The 17792-nt window shown below is 51.4% G+C and overlaps 4 protein-coding genes, 2 non-coding genes and 1 pseudogene across 9 annotated transcripts; 6 read left to right on the top strand and 1 right to left on the bottom strand.

Annotated features, from left to right (window-relative positions):
- The first annotated feature begins 618 nt into the window (after positions 1 to 618).
- On the top strand, positions 619 to 6289 carry EIF4A1 (eukaryotic translation initiation factor 4A1). The gene is made up of 11 exons (XM_036269891.1): positions 619 to 694; positions 2036 to 2084; positions 2530 to 2662; positions 3061 to 3200; positions 4120 to 4288; positions 4644 to 4753; positions 4951 to 5094; positions 5184 to 5321; positions 5433 to 5522; positions 5787 to 5866; positions 5963 to 6289. The coding sequence occupies exons 1-11, from the start codon at positions 672 to 674 to the stop codon at positions 6105 to 6107; spliced, it is 1221 nt and encodes a 406-aa protein (XP_036125784.1). The 5' UTR covers positions 619 to 671; the 3' UTR covers positions 6108 to 6289.
- Positions 3427 to 3571, top strand: LOC118635156 (annotated as a pseudogene).
- LOC118635172 lies at positions 4407 to 4545 on the top strand. Its single transcript, XR_004960505.1, has one exon. It is a non-coding gene; the product is annotated as a small nucleolar RNA SNORD10 (small nucleolar RNA).
- On the top strand, positions 5563 to 5708 carry LOC118635137. The gene has a single exon (XR_004960475.1). It is a non-coding gene; the product is annotated as a small nucleolar RNA SNORA67 (small nucleolar RNA).
- Positions 6290 to 6420: 131 nt separating the features above from the next.
- CD68 (CD68 molecule) lies at positions 6421 to 9003 on the top strand. Of its 2 annotated transcripts, XM_036269892.1 has the most exons (6): positions 6421 to 7286; positions 7361 to 7830; positions 7992 to 8111; positions 8243 to 8315; positions 8429 to 8599; positions 8842 to 9003. In XM_036269892.1, the coding sequence occupies exons 1-6, from the start codon at positions 7238 to 7240 to the stop codon at positions 8973 to 8975; spliced, it is 1017 nt and encodes a 338-aa protein (XP_036125785.1). In that variant the 5' UTR covers positions 6421 to 7237; the 3' UTR covers positions 8976 to 9003. The 2 variants fall into 2 exon arrangements, with proteins under 2 accessions (XP_036125785.1, XP_036125786.1); XM_036269893.1 differs by lacking the exon at positions 8429 to 8599.
- Positions 9004 to 10888: 1885 nt separating this feature from the next.
- Positions 10889 to 15373, top strand: MPDU1 (mannose-P-dolichol utilization defect 1). 2 transcript variants are annotated; one of them, XM_036269894.1, is made up of 7 exons: positions 10889 to 11149; positions 13115 to 13180; positions 13356 to 13488; positions 13827 to 13912; positions 14032 to 14150; positions 14314 to 14424; positions 14564 to 15312. In XM_036269894.1, exons 1-7 carry the CDS (start codon positions 11047 to 11049, stop codon positions 14684 to 14686), a joined length of 741 nt encoding a protein of 246 aa, XP_036125787.1. In that variant the 5' UTR covers positions 10889 to 11046; the 3' UTR covers positions 14687 to 15312. The 2 variants fall into 2 exon arrangements, with proteins under 2 accessions (XP_036125787.1, XP_036125788.1); XM_036269895.1 differs by lacking the exon at positions 14314 to 14424 and having other exon boundaries at positions 14564 to 15373.
- Positions 15374 to 15442: 69 nt separating this feature from the next.
- On the bottom strand, positions 15443 to 17281 carry SOX15 (SRY-box transcription factor 15). Of its 2 annotated transcripts, XM_036269897.1 has the most exons (3): positions 17146 to 17281; positions 16300 to 17037; positions 15443 to 15659 (listed from the first exon to the last, which is right to left on the bottom strand). In XM_036269897.1, exons 2-3 carry the CDS (start codon positions 16830 to 16832, stop codon positions 15494 to 15496), a joined length of 699 nt encoding a protein of 232 aa, XP_036125790.1. In that variant the 5' UTR covers positions 16833 to 17037; positions 17146 to 17281; the 3' UTR covers positions 15443 to 15493. The 2 variants fall into 2 exon arrangements, with proteins under 2 accessions (XP_036125790.1, XP_036125789.1); XM_036269896.1 differs by having other exon boundaries at positions 16300 to 17281.
- Between the last annotated feature and the right edge of the window lie 511 nt (positions 17282 to 17792).

The following is a 17792-nucleotide window of genomic DNA, read 5'->3' on the forward strand; positions in this document are numbered from 1 at the left end:
CTTGAGAGGTACTAAAGTGACACTTAAAGGAGCCAGCCAGGATTCGTGACAGCAACTCCAAATACTCTTAAGCCCAGAAGTCAGTTACTCCATCCCTATTTTCTTCCAGCCAGCGGGATCCTCCCAGCGACTAGGGTATTACTCCTGATCCCATCATCCCTGGTACATTCAGAACACATTCGGGGTTTGTCCCATCTGTCTTTGGAGAAAAAAAAAAAATGTGGGCCCAGTGGTGACCTGGAGCAGAGAGGCAAAGGGAAGTGGAAGTCTCGGGAGCCCGGAAGTCTCTGGAGGCTGAAACCTCGCCCCCTTGTATGATAGGGCCTACCAGGCCACATGACTAAGGCACTATCGCCTCTGCACGTGTAGAGGCGCAGGGCCCCAAGATGGCTGCCGGGCCTCGAGGCCTGAGTCCTGTATGTCACTTCCGTACCGGTGAGAAGGGCGGGCCCAGTAGCCAATGAGGCCGTGGGGCGGGCCACCTACTTGATAGGCGCTCAAGTTATCCAATAGTGACTACGTGCTAAAGCGCCTACAAACCAACGTCACGCGGAGTTGCTGAGCGCCGGCAGGCGGGGCCCAGGCGGTCAAGCCAATGCCGTAGCTGGGGCGGGGTCGGGCGCTCTATAAGTTGTCGATAGGCGGGCACTCCGCCCTAGTTTCTAAGGATCATGTCTGCGAGTCAGGATCCCCGGTAAGGAAGGCATTTTCTAGAGATTGGGGCTACTTACCCTGCCGCTCCCTTCCGAGGGCCCTGCGTGGGAGGGAACTGAGGCCCACAATGGTTGCGGGGAAACCAAGCCGGGAGGACGGGTCCTGAGGGAGGAACGGGGTAGATCCACGCAGAGGGCGAGAACAGCCCGGCTTTCAGGGCCTAGAGTGCGAGGTTCGTTAGGCCTCGACCAGAGACGGCGCCCAAAGCCTTGGCGCTGAGTGCCGAGACGAGGTTGTAACCTAGTATGGGAAAGAAAGGTAGAGGCGGCCGCAACCGTGCGTGCCCCAGAGCCGGACGGTCCGGTTGCCTCACTGTCGGAGGGAGGTCTTGCGCGCGCTCGGATCCTGCAGGATTCTGGCGGTACCACTTGTCAAGGTGGGGGGGTCTGGGTCCTCACGTCCAGTCGTTGCGTCGCGTTGAGATACGGGTCGGGGAAGAAGAAACCGGCCGTTCAGTGTGCTGGTTTTCTTGACGGCCAGGACTGAGCCTAACCCCGAGGAGCAGCCGCGTGAGGCGCCAGAAGCCCACCCGGCGCCGGGCGGGCGGGTCCATTTTGCCGCACAAGCCGGGCAATTGGCAAACTGCGGATGGGCAGGTCCACTTTCCTTCGGGGGTGAGCGCCCTGAGGTATGGGGAGGGCGACGCCATTTCGCGACGGGGGCGGGCGGGATGTGGATTGTTCCATGGTGGGAGGTAACACCGCCGGGTGGTCGAGGGAGCGAGCACATGGCGGCCTGATGTCCTCCCCTCCCCCAGCCCACTTCGCTTCTAAGTGTTGTGCAATCTCCCCATTAGCTAGCTCGGCTGGGGCTCATTGTGCGCGAGGCCGCCACCGCCCGCGGCCTCCCACATCCGGGCACCACGAGGGGGGGAGATGGGCTGGAGGGAGTGGGGGAGGGCACGCACGGAATGACGTGGGGGGAAGGGGATGTCCTCTCCATTCTGGGAGGTGAAGGGCGGGACTTCCGGAGCGCTGGGGCCGCGATGGGAGGTGCACACGTTTGGCCTTGGATCCGCCAGGCTCGAGACACGTGGGCCCAGTGGAAAGCCCCACCTCCCAGCCTTTTAAGCGCGGCACCTGTACTCCAGGCCACCAGATCTTCTAGGAGGGTTACCCCATGTCGGGATGGCATGACCTGAGCCGCTCCTGGGATGGGGCAAAGGCCTGACTCAGTTGTAAAGTAATTACTGTGTCTTCTAAGAACTGGTGGGGGTTGGGTCAGGGAGTGAAGACCAAATCATGCAAAGTGGGTTGCTGGTAGATAGCCGGCTGTCAGGATTACTGACGTGCTTCAGCATACTCCTACTTTAAATCAACAGATCCAGAGACAATGGCCCTGATGGAATGGAGCCTGAAGGCGTCATCGAGGTGAGATCAGACCCCTTCCACCATTGCTTTTCATTTTGGGGAATGGCAATGCCACTTAGCAGTGTCTCCTGGTTTCTGGATTGGTGCTTCAGTGTCTTAAGTTTAAAACCAGAACCTGAGATTTATTTTTAATGCATAACCTAACTTTGAAGTAGTTAAGCCCTCAGGAAGTCTTAACTTTTATACTTTGTTCAAGATATTTGTATCCCTGAGAGTGTGGACAAATTATGTCATTTAAATTGAGTCCTATACTCCCTTCTACAATCTCCAGCCTCATGGTTTAATGTGGACTGGCCCTTAGAGTGATTTCCTAGGCTGTGTAGAATCATCTGGCTTCTCTGGAGGGAGAGGGGAAAGGTTGTTGCCTCTGAAGCTTTGAAGGCAAAAGACTTGTTTGCCCCAGAGTAGATCGCTGTTTCTACTATCATTTCTTTGCATCCTACAGAGTAACTGGAATGAGATTGTTGACAGCTTTGATGACATGAATCTCTCCGAGTCCCTCCTCCGTGGCATCTACGCCTATGGTTTTGAGAAGCCCTCTGCCATCCAGCAGCGAGCCATTCTTCCTTGTATCAAGGGTAAAATTCCTTTGCCCCAAAACTAGTTCTGGACTGTTGCTTATCTTGGTTGCACCTAGTTTGGTGGTGTTTGTCTCATTTTAGCCAGGGACAAAGTAACTCTTCGTTTATCCTGGCTTGACTTTTGGTCTGTGCTTTAATGAGGGTGTAGTGTTGTAGCCTGCTCATAACTTGTTTTTACAGCTGTATTTCTAGCCTACTTCATGCAGTACTAGGTTAATAGTCAAGTCTATTCCCATTAGTATACTAGTTGTGTTAGAATCAAGTCTGTGAAGTACTTTTTGCTTGGCACATAGCTACATTGGGTGCTTATTTATCTTGTTCTGCAAGGCCTTGAATGTCCCATGATCCCTAAGTGTATGCCCTCTACTATATCAAGATTTTTCTCTTGGTTTTAGGTTATGATGTGATCGCGCAAGCCCAATCTGGGACAGGAAAAACAGCCACTTTTGCCATATCAATTCTGCAACAGATTGAATTGGATCTAAAGGCCACCCAAGCCTTGGTCCTGGCACCCACTAGAGAATTGGCACAGCAGGTAAGGGTGTAGCTTATTTCCCCTCCCCTGAAGGACTAATTTAGAAATAATTAGTACAATCTAAAAGTCAGAGTATGCTCTCCAGTCACCAACACCATGGGAGAACTGAGGTATCTACACGAACATATAATAAACATTTCCTCCACCCATTTCCTGAATCAAATGGGAAGGGTTCTTGGGTGGAGCCTGGCTGGCTGAGCAAGTTTGGTGGCTGTTTTATAGACAGACCCCCTGGTATTGGGCAAGGAGACACCTGATTGGTGGTGTTGGTCTTATATCAATCAGGGGCAGAGCAGATGTATAGTCCTTAGTTCATCCTAGCTTGATGCCTGTATTGGTGGCCAGAGCTGTTTCATGCCTGAGGCACATGAAATTATAATTCCTGGGTCTTTGAGGGGAAAAGATCAGAAACACTGGTCTCATAAGTAGATTAACTGAGGTTTGGGAGGTGTGGTTTTAAAATATTTTGTAGGGGTGTTGTGATTACTCTGTGATAATGTAAGTAGTTCTAGTACAACTCCATTCTAGGCCCTTTAGGTCTAGAATATGCTTTTTAAGAGTAAACATATATCACCTAACAGTTTTTATGGCAGCTGTACAGTGCAACAATGGGTATGTGTCATTCCATGCATACAACTGAATGCTATGAAATAAGAGTATATAAGTGGGCCACAATTGGATTTCAGAAAGTTGTGTGGGGGTCTAGTATGGTAAGCCATATTGAAATTATTTCAGAGAGCAGTTATGGTGAGTGACAAGTTCTCAGGAACCAGAATGTGTTTAAATTCAAAGTGTTGTTTTCATGAAAGTGCATATCTAGTTGCGGGGGGGGGGGGGGGGCGGACCATGAGAAGCACTTAAAGTGGGGCTTGGTACAGTTGTGGTTAATATATGAGAACTTATCTTTTTCTGGGTTCAGATACAGAAGGTAGTCATGGCTTTAGGAGATTACATGGGTGCTTCCTGCCATGCCTGCATTGGGGGTACAAATGTGCGTGCAGAGGTGCAGAAGCTGCAGATGGAAGCTCCCCATATCATTGTGGGCACCCCAGGCCGTGTGTTTGATATGCTTAACCGCAGATACCTGTGTGAGTATCCTTTAATTTTTTAGTCCTCTGGGTCACTTCCTCTTCTGCATACTTTCCCAGTCTTTCCATTTGGCCACAATATTATTGTCAATGAAGCTCGTTTTCCCCTGAAAGTGTTGCTCTATGATGAACCCCATGCGTGTCATCTGAGCCTGGCTTCCCTGTCTCAGCCCAGGTAGTGTTCTACTTCCCAGGGCTATTGTCTGGCCTGGCAAGGGGGGTCCCTGGCAAAGGATCAAAATTTGAATTCTGAGAGCAGACCACCTGTTAACTTTATGGTTGTTTATTGGGAAAGTTAAGTATACTTCACATTTCCCTGATAACTATTGATTCCCCCCCTCCTCCCCCTGTATAGCTCCCAAATACATCAAGATGTTTGTACTGGATGAAGCTGATGAAATGTTAAGCCGTGGATTCAAGGACCAGATCTATGATATATTCCAAAAGCTCAACAGTAACACCCAGGTGACAAAGACTTAAGAGTCTTGCCTCTATAGCAGATCCTTTAACAAAAGAGCACTTATCTGGTGCCAGAGGAATCATAAAGAACTCTAGTCTCTCCTCAAACCTTTTTTATGCATTTGCTTCTGTTTTAGGTTGTACCTAGGGAAGGTGGCATGGAGTATCTGCCATCCTGAGGCTGCTCTTTTTTTCCCGGTTAGGTGGTATTGCTGTCAGCTACAATGCCTTCCGATGTGCTTGAGGTGACCAAGAAGTTCATGAGGGATCCCATTCGGATTCTTGTCAAGAAGGAAGAGTTGACTCTGGAGGGTATCCGCCAATTCTACATCAATGTGGAACGAGAGGTGGGGCCCGGTGCAGGAGGCAGACCTGGTAGTGAGTTGTTGGATATATCCCCTGACTGATTTTTTTTCTCCCCCCAACTCCATCTTAGGAGTGGAAGCTGGACACACTCTGTGATTTGTATGAAACTCTCACCATCACCCAGGCAGTCATCTTCATCAACACCCGAAGAAAGGTTGATTGGCTCACTGAGAAGATGCACGCCCGAGACTTCACTGTTTCTGCCATGGTAAGAGTCACCCCCACCTGTTTTACCAGCAGTGTGTATTAGTCAGTGGTCCACTTGTAGCCAGTTCTCAGAACCAATAAGCCTGTTTCATTCTTCTGTTTCCTGTTCTAGCATGGAGATATGGACCAAAAGGAACGAGATGTAATCATGAGGGAGTTCCGCTCTGGCTCTAGCAGAGTATTGATTACCACTGATCTGCTGGTGAGTTGGGGGGAAATCTGGAGAGAACTGGGAAGGAAGATACCAAGGTGATTCCCTCTCCAAGAGGCCTAATAGTGCCCCTCTTCAGGAAAGTAGCAACTTGGTATAAAATCTGGCATGCCTCAGGTTTTTCAGTGGAGAAGGTGAATTGTCATTGCCTTTGCCTTTCTTTGGCTGCCTACATATATACTTATGTCCCAAGTTCCTCTGAGTAGCTTATGTCCTCTTCTTACATGCTAAAGCTGTCATCTTTCCTTGCCATAGGCCAGAGGAATTGATGTGCAGCAGGTTTCTTTAGTTATCAACTATGACCTTCCCACCAACAGGGAAAACTATATCCACAGGTGAGTACATTTACCCAGCCCCTCATGTCCAATCCTCCCCAGGCTGAAGCTTCTTGTTTTCTGTTTACCATATCCTGAGGTGTCCTTGTTTTCCAGAATTGGTCGGGGTGGACGTTTTGGCCGTAAAGGTGTGGCTATTAACATGGTTACAGAAGAAGACAAGAGGACTCTTCGAGACATTGAGACCTTCTACAACACCTCCATTGAGGAGATGCCCCTCAATGTTGCTGACCTCATCTGAGAGGGGCTGGCCTGCCACCTCACCCCAGCCAGGGTTCTCAGTCCTTGGGGGGCTGAGGAGAAGCAGGAGGGGGGAGGGAAGGGAGCCAAGGGATGGACATCTTGTCATTTTTTTTCTTTTTTTCTTTTTTTTTTTTTCCTTTGAATAAATGTCACTTTTTGAGGCAAAGAAGGAACCGTGAACATTTTAGATACCCTTTTCTTTGGGGTAGGCTCTTGCCCCAGGCGCCGTCTCTTCTCCCAAAAACACTAATCCACTTCCTTAACCTAGTCAACCTCCAAACCCCAGAGGCTCTCCCTGCTCCAGCCAAATTCCTCTGAAAATGATTTAGGGGGGGACTATGTCACTCAACCTCATTTACTGGACCAAATCTGGAGGGAGAAACCCCTGAGTTAGGTGGCCCAGGGGATTGTCCCCAAGTGGGGGGGGAGCAGGGGAGAAAAAATAGTAGCCATTTTTACATTGTTTTGTATAGTATTTATTGATTCAGGAAACAAACAAAATTCTGAATAAAATTACTTGGAAACTGCCTGTTTGGGCTTCTCATTTCTTCCCCTTCCCACCTGCTATGGGGTATATATTTCCCCTACCAGCTAACCTTCTGTTGTTGCTTTGTTATAATGGTCAGTTAGAGTAACGGACTAGTGTGACCCTTCTGTAAGGGGTTGGGCAATCACCATCACAAGTGCCTCACATGTCTCAGTCAAGAGGAAGTGATGGAGGGGAAAATGGAACTGGTCACCTGGTTTTTACATTGAATATTTTCTCTGCAAACTACGGAGGGGCTGCTTTTCAACTGCTTCTGTAATCACTTGCCTCATCTGGGGTTTTGCTTAGGTAAACCAATGAGTCCCCAAGGATCAACTCTAAAACTCCCAATTCATTCTCCCCCATGACAATCTTAATCCTGACAACTTCCACTTTGGTGAAGCCAGTGTCAATCGTCTTCATGGCAAAAGTGTGATGACTCAGAGATAGGTCACGGGCTGAGGTGCTTGAGTCAGGTTGGGGGGGTAGGGTTGTCTTAGTTACAGGAAGTCAAAAACTTTCATTTCCTCCTTTTCCAAAAGAAGACGGGGAGGGTAGACTGAGCAGCTGGTACTGACAACTGAGAACTCCGCTGTTCTGCCATGCAGCTTGCTGTGTTTTTCTTGGGGGCCTTGCTAGGTCTACTAGCAGGTAAGGAAAAGGGGGACTTTCGGGGAAGGAGCCTACCCTTGGGTTGCTAACCAGTCTTTTTCCTCTGCTGAAAGCCCACGGGACAGGGAATGACTGTCCTCATAAAAAATCTGCTACTCTGCTGCCATCCTTCACGGTGACACCTACGGCTACAGAAAGCACAACAAGTCCTGGAACAACCAGCCACAGAACCACCAAGAGCCAAAGAACCACCACCAGAGGCACTAGCCATGGACCCACAACAGCTACTCACAATCCTGTCACCACAAGCCATGGACCCACAACGGCTACTCACAATCCGGTCACCACGACAAGCCATGGAAATGCCACAATTCATCCAACAACAAGCAATAGCACTACTACCAGTCCAGGATCCCCAACCAGTTCCCCCCACCCAAGACCACCTCCACCCTCTCCAAGTCCTAGCCCAGGCTCCAAGGCAGCTGTAGGAGACTACACTTGGGCTAATGGTTCCCTGCCTTGTGTCCATCTCCAAGCCCAGATTCGGATTCGAGTTCTGTACCCAACTCAAAGTGGAAGAGAGGTAAAGCTGAAAGGGGTAAGAGGATGAGACCATTTGCTATGATTCAGAAGGGAAGAAGGAAGAGTAGAGAAGGGGGCCAATACAGGGTGGGGTTGAAAACAAGGCACATTAGATAGCATGGCTATATAGCCTTGTGACCCCCTTATCTCTAACTTCCACAGGCCTGGGGCATCTCTGTACTAAACCCCAACAAAACCAAGGCCCAAGGAGGCTGTGAGGGTGCCCATCCCCACTTGCTTCTCTCATTCCCCTATGGACAGCTCAGCTTTGGATTCAAGCAGGTACCTCACCCCTCATCCCTCATCCTCACACTCCCAAGTGCCCAGTCCCTAGCCCTTGCTGCATTCCTTACCCGGTGGACATGAATACCACTCTCCCCTGCTGCCCTGAGCCTTCCTGGTCACCCCTGCAGGAACCATTGCAGAGCACTGTTTACCTGAACTACATGGCTGTGGAGTACAATGTGTCTTTCCCGCAAGCAACACGTGAGTAACCTTCCCTTTGTCGTCACTTGCACTAAATGTCTGGACTCCTAAAAGGACCTAGGCTAGGGGGGTGGGGATATGGATATAGAGCTGACCCTTCCTCATTCTTTTAGAGTGGACATTCTCAGTTCAGAATTCATCCCTTCGGGAACTCCAAGCCCCTTTGGGCCAGAGCTTCAGTTGCAGAAATGCAAGCATCATTCTTTCACCAGCTTTCCACCTTGACCTGCTCTTCCTGAGGCTACAAGCGGCTCACCTACCCCCTACAGGGGCCTTTGGGCCAAGTAAGATACTTCTTCCCTCCTAGTACTCTCCCACTGCCTCTCCCACTGCACTGAAAGCCATACTCCAGGCAACTGCCCTCCCCTCTTCTACAAGACTGGCCATTCTCCCCCTTCATTTACTGCTCTTGGTCTTTTGGGTGAGCTCCTCACCAGTCTACTTCCTAACACCCCCCATATTCCTTCCTCTGACCTTTATCCCAGCCACCACATTGTGATGCCTACTTGCCCTATCTTTCTGCCAGGTTTCTCTTGTCCCAGTGACCGATCCGTATTGCTGCCTCTTATCATCGGTCTGATCGCCCTCTGCCTCCTCACCTTGGTGTTTGTTATCTTTTGCATCTTCCGGAGACGTCCACCCACCTACCAGCCCCTCTGAGCATTTGTCCCAACACCCAGGGCACCACTCAACTGACTGAGACAAAATTATCTCCCTTCCCCCTCTGTCTTGAAGAACAAAAGCAGAGATAATGCAACTGGGAGAACTGAGAAGAGATGTTTATTAAATGTGACATTTCCACTCCCCCATCCTCAGCAGAAGAAGAGTAAAACCTACTAAAACCTTTGTCTGGTTTTCCTTGTCCTTCTTGCCAGGGTTAAAAGCTGTGGGTTTCCTGTCACAATGCTTTCTGTGCCTTACATGGTTGAGTCTCAGGGAGCTGGTGAGGAGGGATGAAAATGTCAGCATGTAAACAAATGCCCTCATGGGTTCATCCCCCAAAGCCTGGTACAACTAGTGTTGAATCTGCCTCACCTCCCTTCCTCATTCTGGGGCCCCAAGCTGCTCCAGTTCCTCTTCCCCTCCAATCCAGAACCATCCATCCTGGTGGCCACCTTCCTGATCCTTATATGCAATTACAGGTGAAGCAGGCAACAGTAACAATGAGTGTGGGTGGGAAGGTCACAACTGTGTCATTTTGTTTCCAAAGGCTGTGCTAGTAGTACCTTAGCAACAAGAATGCCTGCCCAGCCCACCAGGTCCAGGGCTGCTTAACAGCATGATTAAATCCTTGCTGCACCTGGGATGCTATCTCACCTGCAAAGGGTTTCATCAACAAAAGGAGCAGTGGGTACTACAACCTCCGCATACAATTACCCTCTGTGCTCCTAGGAATGACAATACCTCCAGCCTGGGCCACCCTGATGTCCCCAGTGGTGGTGTACTTAGTGGTGGTGGGTGGCATCCCCAGTGCAGCCTGTGTCCAGATTCTACAAAAGGGCCTGCCAGACAGCCACAGCCTGCACTACCACTGAGTGCCACTCACGCCCTTTACAGTAGACCATGGTGCAATGGCTGGGGGCCAGAATGGGGTCACCCTGTTGCAGGAGCCCTTTACAGCTATAGAAACTTGCTACTGAGACCTGGAGACCCACCCCATTGTGGGCAGCCCTCATGTGGCAGTCCCAACAGCCCCACCACCGCCTCACAGACATTCCCTACGGCCTTGCAAATTGTGGCGTGACAGTCACAAAAGGGACTGCAAGACTGCGTGGTGCTTGCAGCAGACACCTGGGACTGCCAGAGCATGACGGCCAGTCCCACCACCACCAGGATGGCCAAGAGTTGGTGTCCCAATGCTGGGTGGCAAAGGGCATTACTCCTGCCGGGTAGTCCAGGGTGCCCTTTTCTAAAGGAGAGCTGCTGAGCCACTTAGCCTTGCTTAAGCCGTTGCTCAGCACGTGGTCACAGAAGGCAGAAGAGCGGGCCTTGGCCAGAGGCGCGCACTCGCGCCAGCGGGGTGGGAGGGAACCCACGGGGCCCTGCCTGTGCTTCATGGAGCCTACCAGGGCTGAGCCCCACAGGGGGCTGGAGGTGCTCTTCCCCGAACTGGTCTCGCCTTCCCCACATCCTCCTCTTCTGCTTCACTATGCCGGTCCAGCAGTTGCTGGCGCACCCATTCGCTGAGGCCTGGGTGAACCAGAGAAGGGAAAAGCTTGGACCCTGAAAGTAGCCCGGGGCCCGTGGAGAATTGCCTGGTGCAGGCTGTCCGGCTCCCACCAGCACCATCCCCTCTGGAGACATCGATAGAGAAGAGCTACAGCACCGCCATCCAACGCCATTTTGGAGATTCACGCTCCTTCTCTCAACTTTGAACAATGTAAAAGTCAGCAGGAAGAAGACAAGATGGCGCCGAGCAGGAGAAGCGGAGAAAAGCAGGAAGATAAATCTTGCTTCCAAACTGGACGCGTAAACAAAGGCGCATAACAGAGAAGTGCGCAGGCGTACAGCTGTGGCACGCTTTAAAATTCAAACAGCAGGGAGGGTGGGCCCAAAACGCGATCTCTGGCCGAGACCTATTTTACGCTACTATAGGTACGGCGGCGTAAGAAAGAGCGGAGAACGGGGGGCGGTCCAGCTTAGTTGCGGGAAGAGGCGGAATTCCCAGAGCACGCATGCGCACCATAGGTAATGACGGTCTGAAGAAACTGGCGGAAACTATCTTTACAATATGGCGGCCGAAGCTGACGGGCTGCTTAAACGGGTGCTGGTGCCGATTCTTTTACCTGAGAAATGCTACGACCAAATTTTCGTCCAGTGGGATTTACTTCATGGTGAGTTTTATTCGGCATCTGGTCAAAATTCTGCTAAAGTGCTCTCGGATCATAAGGGGGGCGTGGCTGCGGACTAACTGACGGCTGTGACTATTGCACGCGATGCTGGGCGGAAATTACTTCTGAGAGGGGCGGAAGTGTCCCGGACCCCGTAGAGGGAGGACGCCATTTGGGGGCTAGAGGGGTCGTTTGGTAGAAGTAAATTTCTGCGAAGTTTATGCTTTAGCGACACAGGAAGGCCAAAAGAGTCAATTTTACAAAACAATATAATCAAATTAATAAGTGTAATCAAATAGTTCAACCTTTAATAGATCGCTATGCCTTCAGCAAGGTCAAACTTGATTGCAAGCCTCATGAATTTAGGCCTTCGGCGTCACCCCCAAAGGTTTCTGCCATCCTCATTGCTTTTCTTCCTGTCTCCACGTTTGTTATGATCCAATTTTGAACTTGGCTTCCTTCCAATTTCTACGTGGCACCTCCACAGCGAGGCTCATCTCATGCCCCAGACCCTTTAGGAAGCTTTCCCAGTCTGCCCCTCAGTTCATGGTACTCTACTGTGCTTCTGAAACATTTTGTTTTAGCTGCATTCATGACAGATGAGAATCTGATTCCCACTGGGCCAAGCTCCATGAGGGGACGATTTCAGGGCTAGAGAAAGGGTGGCCAGCGCATGAAAGTAAATACTGGGGCCCAGCCGGTGTGGCTCCGTGGGTTGAGCATCATCCCATGGACTGAGAGGTCCCGGTTTGATTCCCCGTCAGGGCACATGCCTGCCTTGCAGGCTCCATTCTCAGTAGGGGGCTTGCAGGAGGTAGCTGATAGATGTTTCTCTCTCACGTCATTGTTTCTATCTCTTCCTTCCTCTCTCTAAAATTTCAATAAAAACTTATTTTTTTTTTATTTTTTTATCCTCATCCAAGGACACTTTTTTATTCTTTATTCAGATAGAGCAGGAGGGAGAGAGAGAGAAACATCGATGTGAAAGGGACACATCGAGTGGCTGCCACCCGCACGACCAACCAGGGCCGGGGACAAACTGCAACCGAGGTACATGCCCTTAGCGGGAACCGAACCCGGGTCTCTCCGGACCGCAGGCCGACGCTCTAACCGCTGAGCCAAACCGGCCAGGGCAATAAAAACTTATTTTTAAAAAAGTAAGTCCTAGAAGGGTAGAGCCAGGAACAATGGGTTCAGAAATGAATGGTAAAGAGGAGACCTGTTCTTGGATCGCCTAGTTGCTCAGAGGACGGGAATAAAGGATCAGCGTACTCTAGGTCATTGTTCAGCTTTATACAGGGAAGCAGTGGACAGTCTTTGAAGTAAATCTAGGAGTTTATTTTACTTTTGTAAATCCTTATCTGAGGACATGCTTAGAGAAAGAGAGAGAGAAAGAAACGTTGACTGATTGCCTTCCATATGTTCCCTGACTAGGGGGAATCAAACCCATAACCCAGGTGTGTGCCCTGACCAGGAATGGAATCAGCAACCCTTTGGTGCACCAGACAACTGAGCCACTCAGGCCAGGCTAGACCAAGGAGTTTAGATATAATCTTTTTTAAAATGTTTTTTTTTAATTGTTGAAAGTATTACAGATGCTCCCCTTTTTCCCCCCATTGACCCCCCTCCTTCCTGCTCTCAATCTCCTGCTTTCCCCAACCTAATGTCTGTGTGGTTGTGTAGATGTAATCTTTAGGGAATGGAAAATTGGGTTGGAGGAAAGCAATGGTAAAAGCTGTTTTGGAAAGTCACCTTGTCTGGACATGAATTGATTTGGAACAGTAAGGACGAGGCCTTTTTCACCTGCCTCCAGACAACTGAAGGGTTCCCTGTGTGGGTGTCACAGTCTTAAGGAGCAGCAAGCAGCCCACAGGAGCGCTTTAAGCCTAGAGGCCTGTTCTGTCTCCTGAAAGCCCTAGCCTGGGTTCCAGAGGTCTCCTCTCTGCTTATCCCTTTTTCTCTTCTCAGTACCCTGCCTGAAGATTCTCCTCAGCAAAGGCCTGGGGCTGGGCATTGTAGCTGGGTCACTTCTGGGTATGTATTTCCCCTTACTTTCCTGCTGTTGGGTTGGGGGTGGAGTACTAAAATGCCATAAATTGAATGTGTCCCTTAACCAGAAATGGCTTTAACATACTTCCTAGTAGCTGTTGTGTTGTGCTCCCAAGGGATATTGGTTCCTCAGCCATGCCATTCTCATCCTTTTCTCCAGTAAAACTGCCCCAGGTGTTCAAAATCCTTGGAGCCAAGAGTGCTGAAGGGCTGAGCCTCCAGTCAGTAATGCTGGAACTAGTGGCATTGACTGGGACCATGGTTTACAGCATCATCAACAAATTCCCCTTCAGGTGAGGGGTCTGCCCTTTATCCCCAAGGGTACATGCCCACAACTCTAGTGGGGTTAGGGTAAGGGAGGTAAAAGGACAAGAAGAGTTTAAACCCTTTTGGAAATCTAGTCATCATCTATGGAGGTGATGAGAGGAGATGAGCATTCCACAAATGCCCAGGATTCAGAGTGAGTTGATCAGAGATGGAGGTGGTGGTGCTGGAAGGCAGGAGGTAGGAACCAATAGGGCTGTGGAGGACAGGGAATAAGAGAATTGTATCCCCAGATGGATGGGCTACGGAGGCTTTTCCTGCCTCTTTCCAGGCCCGCCTTTCTTCCTCCCAACTCTTGACTCTGCAGCTCTTGGGGTGAAGCTCTATTCCTGATGCTCCAGACAGTCACCATCTGCTTCCTGGTCTTGCACTACAGAGGACAAACTGTGAAAGGTGCTGGGGATTTACCCAAGAGCAGGCTGTTAAGAGCCCTGCTAGCTGGAAATTCAGGCCTGGGGAAGCCAGAGGACTCCAGAGGTTGACGAGGACTCCTTTGTCTCCTTCAATCCTAGGTTTGGCTTTCCTAGTGGGTTACGTCCTGGTCCTGCTGGTGCTGCTTTCACCACTGACACCCCTGGCCATTATCACCCTACTCCAGGCCTCCAATATGCCTTCTGTGGTGGTGGGGAAGGTGGGTACTGGGAGCAAAGGAAACAGTGTTGGGAAGGGGAACTGGGGTGAGGGTCGGAGTGGGGAGCTCTGGGTGGGAGTGTTAGACTGAGGGGAATGGGGGGAATCTGATGGGAACATGGGAAGAATTCAGATAGAACAAAGGGTTTCAACTCCTGTTCTAGCTGCTCCAGGCAGCCACCAACTACCGCAACGGGCACACAGGCCAGCTCTCAGCCATCACAGTCTTTTTGCTCTTTGGGGGCTCCTTGGCCCGAATCTTCACCTCCATTCAGGTTAGTTCACCTTCTCCCCTCTAGGAGGCACTGAAACCACATCTTATCTCCCACCTGAGGAATTAAAGCTGCCTTGTCTCTGGAACCTTTTCTGGGGATTTTGCTGAAGAGTGATCCTAGCTCTGTTTTTCACATCTAGGAAACTAGAGATCCCCTCATGGCTGGAACCTTTGTGGTCTCTTCCCTCTGTAACGGCCTCATCGCTGCCCAGCTTCTCTTCTACTGGAATGCAAAGGCTCCTCACAAGAAGAAAAAGGAGTAGTAGGGCTGAGCTGGCTATTAGAGTTCATTCCATGTTTCTGTTCATCCACCTAACCTCTGGGTCCTTCTGAGCCCACCTACTGGTGTGACTTGTCCCCATTCCTCTGCAGATGCAACTTCTTGAGCCAGGGTTTGTGTTTAGTGGCAAGGCATAGTTGGTAGACCTAATCCTTAGAAAGGAAGTGGGGTAGAGATTTTCAGACTGACGTTTGATACTTATTGTGTGCTGTCCTGTGTATGCACTATTAACTCATTTAATCATTTGGCTGAGATTCTTTAGCAATTTCCAGCTACTTACCTATTCTGGGCCAAAGCCTTGCCCTGCCCTCCCACTTCCTTTTTGTCCTTAAGGGAACAGAGCCTGGACAGTGGAAAGGACTAGGGGCTTATGGCTGCCTCCCTCCCCAGCCTGGCAGGGACTGTCTCTTGGACCCCAGGTTTGGGGGGGAGGGAAAGGAGGGGATGGAGAATGACTCAACCAGGGCCCCAGGGTGGGGTGAGGAGGTTCCTGCTCTGGCAGGTCCAGGCGGAAGGGAGTGGAGATGGTGTTGGTTCCTGCTGCAGTGAGGGGGAACAGATGGGGCAATAAAGACACAGAGACATGGCTTAATTGTACAAAACCGTGTTCATCCTAAAAAAATAAAGTTGTGTTGCTCCCCCTGGCTTTGAGGGGTGGGGAGACCGCAGGCCTCCTTTAAACTGGTCCAACCATGCAAAAAAAAAGGGGTTGCAATTTGGGGGTAGGAGGTGGTTCTTCTAGGTGAAAAAGAGGTTGCAGTGCTTCCTGGGAGGTCCACAGCCATGATTGTTAGAGGTGGGCTAGGGGCATGGGGGCTCCTGAGAGGGGAGGGTTGTAGGCAGTGGGAGAGCCTGGGGTTAGGTAGGGGTTATAGGGGGGGAGCAACTCCCCCTGGAGCCTAGGGTTACTCTGATGGAGGGAGCATGTTGAGGCTTCTGATTTAGAGTGGGAAGAGCTGCAAAGAGAGAAACACTGGGGTTAGAGGGCACTTGCCTAGGTTGGAGGTGCCAGGTAGGGTTCCCAACATGCATTTAAGGGCAGACCTGATCAATTCTGGGCAGACAAGTAGAACCTACCCATTCCCGGCTATTTGGGCCCCACTAGGTACTGCAGGTCCGGAACTAGACCCTAGGCTGGCTCAGAGAGCCAGGCAGCCTTGTCGGGGCAGGCTCACCAGCGAGCTTGCGTGCTGTGCGCCTGTTTTCCTGTTTTGGGGCAGCAGGCCAGAAAGGGGCAGAGTTGGGCTTAGCCTCTCCTTGCCCTAAGGGCTGAGAGAGGAAGCCGGGTCACATCAGGGCCAGAAGCAGGTGGGGGTGGGGGACGACAGGAAATCTTGGTAGGTAGCTGGAACACGGTCAACATCTAGGGGGCTGTGGCTTGCCCCTGCAGGGCCACCTGCCAAGCTGAGATGGGAAAGCCCTCCAGGAACACCCTGGGCCACCGGAACCCTCCCAAAGGAGCAGGGAGTACAAGGAGTAGCCTCTGTTTTGGTGGATTCAGGCCCCTTCTCTTAGGCCCTCTGGTATCCACCCCACCTAGACTCCAGGAGGGAGGACACAGCTACTCTTTCCTCACTCCACTCCCCAGCCACTTACCTGTAACCACCAGGCAGGTAGGATATCGAGTAGTTGGGGGGCTGGTATCCAAAGCCTCTGCTCCCGTGGGTGGTCGAGTACCCGAGCCCCCAAACCGGTCCGCTGCCAGCCACACTGCCGCTTCCCTGGCCGAAGTGGGGCAGCCCAGCGCCTGCACTCTTGGTTTTGCGCCGTGGCCGGTACTTGTAATCGGGGTAGTCACGCAGGTGCCGGGCCCGCAGCCGTTTGGCTTCCTCCACGAAGGGCCGCTTTTCGTCCTCTCCCAGCAGCTTCCACTGTGCGCCCAGGCGCTTGGAGATCTCCGAGTTGTGCATCTTTGGGTTTTGCTGCGCCATCTGGCGGCGCTGAGCGGAGCTCCACACCATGAACGCGTTCATAGGTCGCTTCACCTTCTCCAAGGGAAGGCCCCCAGAGACCACAGGACTCTCAGCGTCCTCCCGCTTCTGGGAGACCGAGGACGAGGAGGCAGGGACGGTGGGAGCGGGAGGTTCCAGGCTCCAAGCCTGGTCTTGTGAGGGGCCGGGTAACGCCATGGGGATGGAGGAAAGCCTTAAGAGGGTGCCCACACTCCCTCTCTTCCAAAGCGAAATGTTGACCCCCAAACCTGGTATCCTTAAAATGGAAGTGTCTTCCTAGTATGGAGTCGTTTCAGAGAAGCTCGTGTCCATAAAAAGTATCTATCGTCCCCAAGTTCAGAGTCCTTACTCTGGAGCCCCTGCTTCCTACCAATCCTGCACGCTGTAGGAGATTGGAGTGCAAAATTTGTCGTCTGGTAACCGGTACAGGACAGATTGCTTTTTCCTTTCCTTGCGGTGCAGTACCAGACCCCAGCCCCGCTCCTCCTACCTGTGGCTGGCAGATCTCCGGTGGAAGCTGTAAACTTCCCGCTCAGTCTCTACCGTATTGTGGCTGCCGAGCAGTGCAGTCCGGGTACCACAACACTCTCACCTGGCTTCAGCGCCCGTCCGTGGCTGGAGGGGAAGCCAGGACCAGGAACAGCTTTTAACGACTAACTCCTCCCCACTCCCTCCCAGCAGACCACGCCTCCTTAAGAGTGCCAAGATCCCCCTTAGGCAGACCCAGGTATCCTGTTCTTCCCAGCCCCCAACGCCCCCTTAGGGCACCCCGCCTCCTCCCCACCCAAGACCCAGAAGTCAGGCCTTCCAGCCCCAGAAGCTCTGCACGTAGTCCCCTCCCTTCTTAAGCTTTGGCAATTTAAAGTCAATTCCTTTGCACAATGGGATCAAACACCCAGATCAAAAGCCCTCAGGGTCAGTTGTGCTAGGAAGAATTTGGGAATACCCCACACCCACCCCAAACCCTTTCCCTGTGCCCAGTGCCCCTCAAAACTCGACCTGTCCCTGGAGCAAGAAAGTTGGGCAGTTAGAGGAAGGCAGGCCATTCTTGTTGCCTGAGTCATCCCAGCAGGTGCTTGGGTGGTGATCCAATACCACTCCAGGTGAGAAAACTTAAAACCCTCCCAACTCCAGCCC

This window comes from Molossus molossus, unplaced genomic scaffold (assembly GCF_014108415.1).
Source record: "Molossus molossus isolate mMolMol1 unplaced genomic scaffold, mMolMol1.p scaffold_m16_p_19, whole genome shotgun sequence".
NCBI classification, from domain to species: Eukaryota; Metazoa; Chordata; class Mammalia; order Chiroptera; family Molossidae; genus Molossus; species Molossus molossus.